Source organism: Amborella trichopoda, chromosome 9 (assembly GCF_054954075.1).
Source record: "Amborella trichopoda isolate Santa Cruz 75 chromosome 9, AtrichopodaSantaCruz75HAP2 v2.0, whole genome shotgun sequence".
NCBI classification, from domain to species: domain Eukaryota; kingdom Viridiplantae; phylum Streptophyta; class Magnoliopsida; order Amborellales; family Amborellaceae; genus Amborella; species Amborella trichopoda.
Genome location: NC_142344.1, coordinates 54,466,808 through 54,477,054, shown reverse-complemented (window position 1 = coordinate 54,477,054; position 10,247 = coordinate 54,466,808). Strand labels below are relative to the sequence as shown.

At 37.3% G+C, this 10,247-nt stretch overlaps 1 protein-coding gene across 3 annotated transcripts; it reads left to right on the top strand.

Annotated features, from left to right (window-relative positions):
- The first annotated feature begins 691 nt into the window (after window positions 1-691).
- On the top strand, window positions 692-3,368 carry LOC18447853 (Protein kinase superfamily protein). 3 transcript variants are annotated; one of them, XM_020675661.2, is made up of 3 exons: window positions 692-1,406; window positions 2,029-2,789; window positions 2,897-3,368. In XM_020675661.2, the coding sequence occupies exons 1-3, from the start codon at window positions 727-729 to the stop codon at window positions 2,905-2,907; spliced, it is 1,452 nt and encodes a 483-aa protein (XP_020531320.1). In that variant the 5' UTR covers window positions 692-726; the 3' UTR covers window positions 2,908-3,368. The 3 variants fall into 3 exon arrangements, with proteins under 3 accessions (XP_020531320.1, XP_006858001.1, XP_020531319.1); XM_006857939.4 differs by having other exon boundaries at window positions 2,029-2,823; window positions 3,177-3,368; XM_020675660.2 differs by having other exon boundaries at window positions 2,029-2,823.
- Window positions 3,369-10,247: the final 6,879 nt, after the last annotated feature.

The window sequence follows — 10,247 nt, the reverse complement described above, 5'->3', positions numbered from 1 at the left end:
TATGACTTTTAATAAAGTAGAATGACGGATTAGGATTCGTCTATCTGACCCCAAGCTTTGATGGTGATGGTGATGATGATGAGTATTCTCTTTCAATACAATTAGATAACTATGTATTAGGACTACGATTTTTTAACACAAAAAGTAAAAAAAATATTACAAATTGTTAGACCATATGATTTTTTGGGTTTTTTAGCCAAAAATTACTAGCCTCTTTATCCAATCTAGCTCAGGCGAACTCCAAATCGGATCGATGATTTTTAAAACACCGCTTTGAACTAGTGCTCATTTATGCTTTCCTCTTTCCAAAGGCTGATTCCCATAACCCAATCATTTGTGAAGAAGGTTATTGTAGCTCCCAAACAAAAACAAAAAACAAAAAACAAAAAACAATAGGCCTATAGAGACTTTTTTCCTTTTTGATAGGTTAGGCGATGGTACTTTTAGCACTTCTTGAAACCTTTTATAGCATTAGGAAACTATACATTCTCTCTTTTAATGAAAGCATTATAAATTTCCAAAAGCAAATGCACAAAGTTTCTCCATGTCATTTTCCCCCTAAATCCTTCGTGGATCCTATGTTCTCACCCAATAATCCAAGGACCAAACCCTAAATTTTCGACAAATTATAGGGGCATTTCCGGAACCCCAACTTCCTCAAGTATATTATTTTCCAGACAATCTCACTACCCCAACACATGGCCCTTGCAGAGGAGGAGAGTCTCCATGGAAAAAGAAGAGAGAGAGAAGAGTAACCCCACCTCTCTCCACCACCACAAAGAGGCGGCGCCACCTCTCAAAAAGGAAGGACAGGCCGAGCCACCTCTCAGAAAAGAAGTAAAAGGAGAAGAAGAAAAAGGTCTAGAAGAAGATGAAGAGGAGGAGGAAGAAGAGGAAGAGGAGGAGGAGGAGAACCATAGCCTGAGTTTCAGCTCAAATGACATAAATTACAGCACCACAAGCTCCGCCACCACCACCACCGCCACAAGCAGCATAGACACCGCCCCCTCGAAGCCCCACCGCTTTGCCCACGACCCCGTCTGGTCTGCAATCCGCTCCACACACAGCCGCCTCTCTCTGGAGGATTTTCGACTGGTGCACCGCCTTGGCAGCGGAGACATAGGCTGTGTGTACTTGGCTCAGTTGAAAAATAAGGAAGGGAATGGGCCTTTTCTTGCTATGAAGGTGATGGATAAGAAGGAATTAGTGAGTAGGAATAAGATGGTTAGAGCGAGAACAGAGAGAGAGATATTGGAGATTTTGGATCACCCTTTTCTTCCTACCCTGTATGCGCATTTGGAGTGCGAGAGATGGTCGTGTTTGGTTACTGAGTTTTGTCCTGGTGGAGATCTTCATGTTTTGAGGCAGAGGCAGCCCGGGAAGAGATTTGCAGAGCCGGCCGCGAGGTAGGTTTTCTCTCTCTAGATCTTAGAGAGAGAGGATGGTTTTTTTTTTTCTCTCTCTCTCTCTCCCAAGCATTCTCCCTATCTCTATGTCTCTCTCTTCGAGTTCAAACCCATCTGCCATAATTGAGATTTGAAAGCTTCAAAACCATCTCCCTCGGATGGATGAAACGCCTCTCTCTCTAGTCTCTACATACAACGTGGTGAAAGTGAAACCCATCTCCTTATCTCTCTCTCTACTCGCAAGCAGATGAACCCCATTTCCACTCTCTCTCTACGCAGGAAGACAAATGAAGCCCGCCAGTTGCCCCCATCACAGGCAGATGAAATCTCTTTCCCTCCCTCTCTCTCTCCCCATGCGGACAAATGAAACCCATCTCTCTTTCTCTCTCAAAAGCACTAAAACAGAGTACATTAAATGAAACCAAATAAAACCCATCTCTCTAAAAACACAAACTGTCTACAATTATGCATCAATGAAACCCATCTCTCGCTCTCTAAAAACAGTGTATAATTGTGCATCAATGAAACCCATATATCTTTCTAAAAAACAGCGTATAATTGTGCATTAATGAAACACATCTCTCTTACTTTCTCTCTCTAAAAACAGTGTATAATTCTGTAGGTTTTATGCGGCTGAAGTGGTAGTAGCCTTCGAATACCTACACATGATGGGGATCGTGTACCGCGATCTAAAGCCCGAAAACGTTTTAGTGAGAGAAGATGGCCACATTTGCCTAACCGATTTCGACCTCTCTCTAAAATCCGACCACCCAACCGCCACCTCCCTCCTCCTCCCCCACCAGATCACCGCCTCCGCCTCCTCAAATTTCGGTGATAACAGCGCCGAAATTTCGTCATCTTCGTGCATCCTCCCCAACTGCATAGTGCCCGCCGTCTCGTGCTTCCACCTGAGGAGACGCCGAAAAAAGCGAAATCCCGCGAAACTTCCTGAATTTTTGGCCGAGCCCCTGGAGGCGAGATCCATGTCATTCGTTGGGACCCACGAGTACCTCGCCCCGGAGATCATCTCCGGCGACGGCCACGGCAACGCCGTCGATTGGTGGACACTCGGCGTCTTCCTATTCGAGCTCCTCTTCGGTAGGACCCCTTTCAAGGGGGTGGGGCATGACGCCACCCTGGCGAACATTGTGGCACGTGCGCTGGAGTTCCCCTCAGATCCCGCCACGTCGGCGGCAGCGAGGGACCTGATCGGCGGGCTCCTGGCCAAGGACCCCACGAGGAGGGCGGGGTCCACCAAGGGGGCCACCCAGGTGAAGCAGCACCCGTTTTTTAACGGCGTCAACTGGGCATTGTTGCGGTGCGCCTCGCCCCCGCACATGCCGTTGCCGTTCGACCCGAGGCGTGATGAGGGTGCAGAGGACGGTAATGCATCGCCCGTCGAGTATTATTAAGAATTGTATGTGAGTTTTTCCACACATCATCTAAACCGTTCAAATTAGTTGAATGATGCATATGATATAATGATACAGATACCACGTGAGTTCCAAGTTTTGGGGCCATGAACCATGTCCAAGAATTAGGGTTTTGACGCAGCGCCAAAAGGGGGCAATTAGTTTGGCGGGGCCTAGAGTGGGCCAAGGTGGGCTCGGTTGGGGTGCGCACTGGCTCGAACCATGTGGGCTCATCATCCCATTCCATTACACTATAAAAAGTTGAAATTATTCTTTTTTGAAAGGTCATATTAATGATTTTCTTTCTTTTTATTGAAAAGTGATGTTATTTAATCATTTTCCTTCTTTTCATCGAAAGGTGATGATTGATGATTTTCTTGGTGATCGGACGCATGCTGGATCGACGAGGTTGCATGATATTTTCCCTCTTGTTTATAATTGTAATTTTTTTTGGTAATTTTATTCCTACAAATTACTATCAGGTTGAAAGGTGGATATATATCTAAATTTTAAAGTAAAATAAATGTTATTGTTTAATTTTTTCATAAAAGTATATCATCACTTTGGAAATCCCCCTTACTCTTAAATCTATTTCTATTGCCGATTATAAAACTTGTAGCTCAAAAAGTGCTACAAGGTCTTTTAGATCTATGAACACGATGGAAGGTTTGAAATCTTAAATTTTTTCACATTCATAATGGCTAAGGTCGAGATGATCAATTTAAATTTCTTTTTTAAGTATGAAAGTGTAATTCTTAGTGAGCTTTGATTAGAAGTTGTACTTTTTTTCACCTTGTTATAACCTTTTCCAAAAAAATTTAAAGGTACATTTTTATTATGGTGTCTAATGCATGAAAGTACTATATATATATTTGGTTATTTCTCAGAGGTCATATATTCATAATTTTTTTATTGGTACTCTAATGCTTGAATCGGTGTGAATTTGTTCGGTCTTCTAATTTTTTGTATTTTTTATCATAAGTAGCATTTTAGAAAAAGATCAATATAATGGATCGACCATTCACCCCTATGATGAGTGATGCGGATCTAGAGTGAGAATAGCGCCCATGCTTTTTGGAGTTTCTTGATTTTTTGTTTATATATATATATGGAAAACATTACGTAACACCTATAGACGAAAATACAATGATTTTGCCTATCATCGTCTAAAGTTCATCGCATGGTCACAATTGTTCGATAGTATTTTATTTTTCATTTTTTTTCTACAAATCAGAATGATCTGAAATTTGAAACGTGTATTCATAAAAAATAGAAGAATCTTCAAAAAATACAAAAAAAAATATTTTATATAAAAAAATTGACCAAAATACCCCCGAAAAGTTTTAGGGGTATTTTGATCAATTTATTTTTCACGGATAATTTTTTTTATATTTTTATTAGATGCGCCTTAGTAAGATGTACTTGCCCTCCAAATCTCAGGTCATCCCGATATATAGAAAAAAATGAAAAAAAAATATTACCGGATAATCGTGACCGTGCGATGAAATTTAGACGGTAATGAAGGTAGACGAAATCACTATTTATTTTCGCCTATAGATATTGAGAAGACTTTTCCTATATATATATAAAGAGACGATTTACTTTTGGTACATGGTGGTTACCATTAATCTTGACTATTTGATGTAAAATTGGGTGGCATTTATTTCATTGACCAAATTCAAAGTTCAAAAGCAATTTTTTCGAACTTTATGACATACCCAAGGTATCAAATTTCATATTGGGTAGATATAAGTAATTATGACCTATCTATACCAAAGGTAAATGGACTTTACATATAAGCCTTCCTCTCTCTTTTTATCAATGTTATTTTCGAGTTATGAGAGGATTTGGAAGATCGGTGTCGAAATTCCAAAGGGTGTTACATGCACACTGCCATGAATATTGGAAAGTGTGTATTACAAACATCTAACTTTGATAGGGAGAATCGGGCTGGGACCTTACCATCTCACAATTAGTTTGGTTTGGATCGATTACCATTCCGATCGACGATCCAGATCAAAAATCACCGAGTTTTAAAACATTGCGAGTGTGTGGTAGCACCAGCATTTAAGTAACGTGTCGAGGTAACACTGGCATGTGAATTTGAGGAGTCCTCTCATTGGGGCATACCCTATTGGTATTCTCTTGGACAATTTTTAAAAAAATTGCTTTAAAATTTTGGGATCCAATTTGGAATCACCAATTGAGTTTTAAAAAATGAATTTGAATTCTTAAATTAGTTAGATCTACTCATAAAAAATTGGACAACCTTTGTTCAATCTCAAGAGAAGATATATTTGATTTTCGGGCTTGTACAGAATGTATACGAATTTTTTCTCATTTTTCTAGGAAAGGGCTTGAGCTCGTGGTGATAGCACACCCTATACCTCAGCTGCATGTTGTGGTTTACATTCCTATTAACAATTTAAAATCTAAAAATGGGTATGGGCATGTCTTCCTCGCTTAATCACCAAAGAAAAAATTCTTTTTTTTTTGAAGTTTGTTGCTAGGTTGAGGAGACAATATGTCCACTCTGGATAGAAAAAAAGAGAGTAATTTTGAAAAAAAGAAGCTCCAATTAATAGAAAAAAAAATTTGCATAGTTTTTCTCATCATATCTTTGACATGACAAAACAAGAGTAAAAGAGAATTACATTTGATGGTCCACATGATCATGATGTCTTGTTCTTTTCCTTATTATGGTCGTCAATGGTATGTGTGGGAGAGAGATGGTTCATGCATTCCAGTAGACATACAAGTTTTCCCACCAACAAGACATGTGGTATTTTTGTTTTTATGTTTCTCTTTCTAGGTCTATACACAAGGGTGGTTGGAAATGTACATGTGTCTCTTACAAATCCAGTGTCTCATAGTTAGGCCAAAGGCCAAAACTTAGCCACAAGAACCACCAAAACCTAGCCAAACCCACCCCCACCCCCACCCCAAAACAAAAAGTCTCTCTCTATATATATATATATATTCAATCGGTGTAGGGAATAAAGCCTTTCGACTTTGGGAAACGGATAGGCACATTGATGATTAGAGGGTTGGTGTCGGGCACTGTTAGTATATTTTGTTTTTGAAAAATATTTGTGCGTATTTCAAAATAATAATAATATGGTTTCGTGTGGTTTTTTTAAGCTGTATTTTGTAGATAGATAAATGTGTGGATTTTTAGTCTCACATTAAATGAGAGAATGTAGATTAAATAGTATTTAACTGTAGGCATTCTCATACCTTTTATTTTGAGTACAAAGGTGAGAATGGTGGTACATGGGCATGTGCGTGGGTGCTTGATGGCACACTTCGTATGCTCGTATCGGTGTGTGAGGTGCCCGAGCATGTCTACGGGTTGGGCTCGAGGCTCGATATTTTTGTTCAAGCATGACATGTGTGCCCGACCCTCGATATCATTTTGCAAGCGTGGCATGTGTAGGAAATCCAACGGTCTCTAGTTGTTGAAGCCCCAAGGCACCTGAAACTGATGGTAGCCTTGAGATGCATATAACAGTTCACTCAACGGCTAAAAACCATTGATGAAAGTTGTTTGAGTTTCAACAACTACTTTGTGAAGTGTAACAACATGAAACTGTTCACATAAACACTAAATTCGCAGCCGCTAAGCACTCTATAAAAAGGGTTCTTTTTCTCCATTTGAAAGATATTGTTGTTGGGTTCTTGTGGCATTTAAAGGCCTTTTGAGTGCTTGTAAAATGAAATGATATAGTGGAACATGAACTCAGTGGGAATATGGTCCCTCGTGGGCCATACTAAGCAAACGATATTTGCAGATAGCAGACTGTGCATGACGATATAGGCCAATCGGTTGGGAAAAACTCATATTACCTGGGCATAAAGAACGAACCGGGAAGGATTCTAATGGGTTAGCCCTTGATGAAGTCAGAGATTATGTCCAGATGAGTGAGCCGAGGGACTGTGTGACTCTTGTGTGTGATGGTGGCCGACAGAGACAGGAGCCAAAACCTCGTCCATGTACCATCACATGGCATGCATATCGATAGATCGTTCAAAAAATCCAGAAATCCACCTTTTAGGGTGAAGCGTATGCACGTACGAGAGATACCCCCTATGTGTCATAGAGCTGTGGCCGCATAAGGCCTTGGTGACCTTGACTTGTCCCTAGGGGAGGACCTGAAATCCACAGACTTGGATTGCGATCCCTTAGCTCATCGGCCAGACTTTGATGACATGCTAATGAGCCTCTGTTTGGATTGTAGGTCATGAGAAACACTAGGTCGGTCTGATCAAACAAGTTTGGTATGTATTCCACAGTTGAAAGTGAAGTACCACATGATTGTTGATTCCTAAACCATATGGATCATTTTCCCATCAAATTAATTTAATTGTGTTTGTTTTATGGTGAAAATTATTTTAAGATTATTATTTGAATTTTTATGAACCCCTGGATGTTTTATTTATAATTTTTGGATTTATAAAATTAAAAGATATTGATTTTACAATTGTTTAAATATTCAAATAACATTATAAAATCTTTTTATTAATTTTAAATATATAAAAATTTCATGGGGGCCCATTGTGCACATAGGCCCATCATATTTTTAGAAGGTGGGGCCCCATTGGGTGGCACGCCCTACCCTTATTCTCTTTCCTATTTTTTGGTGATATGACATGTGGCTATATGGTTGGAAGATATTGACTTGATATATCTTTGAAAGATTTTGTGGAAAGATTAAGTAAACTTGTGTTATTTTATAGTATGCATAATATTTTGATTAGATTAATTTATTTAATTTCTATTGATAGAAAAACGGTTTAGGAAAGGGGGATAATAGTTCATGCACGTTTCATAATGTTGATGGCCCATCTATAGAATGGATGGTTCAGATCTCTCACCCCACAAGTCACCATTGATCGACGATCTATGTTCAATCTCACAAGAAGAGGCAAGTCAAAGAAAACCCTAATAAACCCTAATCTTATTCCAAGCCTATAAAAGGATTATCTCTAACAAAAAATCTCTACACCTTATCTTTCTATTTCTCTCTTTTAAGAAATTTTCCCTCTCTCATGTTTAATCTCTATCTCCTACATTGTGAAAGAATCTAAGGGTTTAAATTATGAAGTTATTATCTCTCATCTCTCTCAAATATGGATTCATGGCTAAGGGTTTTAGGATTTAGCAAAAAGAGAATCCATATTTCTCAAACTAGGTTGCTAAGAGAATTCACCTAGAGTTTGAGTTTATGATCAAAGGGGTTCATGTTCCATTAGTGTGGCTTCGCCGAAATTTGTTTTCCTGGTTTGAGATTGAAGCTAGACCGTTGATCCCACGCCAATTGGATGGTGGTGACTCGTTGTCGGGTGTAATAATCTCGATTGAGGTAATCTTCGACACTCTTCATTTTGTTTCTTGCAATCTTATATTTTATTCTCAAGCATAGTGCATAGTTGTTTTAATGACATCAAGTTGTTAAGATTTTGATTTTATTGTTATGTTGATTTTATTTTGAAATTTATCTTATTATAATAAAGACCACATGTAAGTGATTTTTTACCAAAAGAAATGGGTGAAAAAAAAAAAAAAAAAAAAAAAAAAAAAAATATATATATATATATATATATATATATATATATATATATATATATATATATATATATATATATATATATATATATATATATATATATTCTCCAGTAAAATATCACATAGGTCTTTCTTTCAAATTTTCCTACACAATTCTCTACAAAATCCCAATTAGCATAACAAAGCACTCATCCCTCTCTCTCTACTCTCTTTTCTCTCCTTTTCTCTCTAATTGCACAAGACTCCGGTGTTCTACAATGAGTTTAAGCATGGGTGCATAGAGCATGCAGCACACAAGAGTGAACCTTCTGTTTTTTTGTATCCCGATGACTAGTTGCCTTTCTTATGCACACCTATTACAGTATCAAGGGGAATGTTTTGAGAAAGCATTTTGCTTGCCCGAAAGCAAAAATGATTCAAGCTTAAATTTTTTTATTTGTACTATCTTTTTGCCCTTATTTCACCCAACTGATTCCCAAGCACATCGGTTATTAGGGGGCAGGTGCCTCAACGTAACGTTGGGCTTCTATTTCCAATGTTTATAATAATAATAAAACCTTGTGACTTTAGTTATAAAACTGAGTCCTCTAGATAAATGGTATTAAATTCTCTTGAAAAAAGTTTTCAAATTCTCTTAAGAGATGACTCATTTTGGCAAGTATGAGAAGCAATTCGGGGCTTTTGCAATTATCAATAGGGGGAAGACTTCGGTTTTAATTTTTCAGAAAATATGAAGATATAACTAGTTATTTATATAAATAAAATAAAATAATTCTCCTAAGATATCTCTATTACTGGCAATATTTTTCATGGTATTCGGTATTCTTGGCATTTTTAATCAACCATAATTTCATAAAATGACAATTTTTAAAAAATATTATATGGGAGTCAATCCATTGGATTTCAATTCTGCCAAACAAATAAAATTTAACAATATTGCTCTAAACAATATTGAAAATGTATTCAATAAATGCATTTAAATTTTGGATGAAAATCTGAGTTTTTTTTTTTTGGACAGTTCAGTGGTAGGAATCAAACTTGAAATGTCGCGTTACAAAACACAAGCTGCCTAATCACTCAAGCCTAGGCTTGATTCCTAATATGAGGGATTTGGAGTAGGATGAATGACACACCGTTGCTATCCTCCATCATGCTTTATGGTTTTTGGTGATGTTAATTTTCTTCCCAGCCTTTAATTGCTCTTTCCAATTAATTACTAATTTTAATTAAAGGAAAAAAATTATCTAAGATTGACACATGAAAATGTATAATTAAGGTGCACGTCTAAAATCCTATTAAAAATTGTTTGATGTCGAAAAAACATCTAGTTGATCATCTAACATCGAGATGTATAGATATGGATAAAAATAAAGATTTCACGTCCTAAAAATATTACATTTTGCAACGCATTATTTAGACTACCCATTTTCAAGATTTTCATGCATTTATAGATCTGTTTGATTGAACTATTGTATGAGTCTAAACTATTATGAAGAGATAAAAATAGATTCTCGCACCATCCTAAGAATTTTCGATACTTAAATTATCTCATGACACAGTTTGGAGATACACCTTACTATTATTATATAACATGGGAACCTTATGCAAATCGCACCCCAACTAAAAATATATGTCAACTTCTTAATCAGTGCTTAATTTTTGCTTACCAAAAAAAAAACTTCTTAATTAATGCTTAGTTGGTTGGCTTAAGATATGGGTTTTTTTGTTGTTAATGAACCCTTGATAGTTTAATATCCTACATATTGGTAAGGTTAGAGGAGACAGCTTGCTAAATACAAGGATCTCTTTAGTAAAGTAGTCTTTTTTTATAGAGTTATGTCCACACAACATTTGAAGAATCGA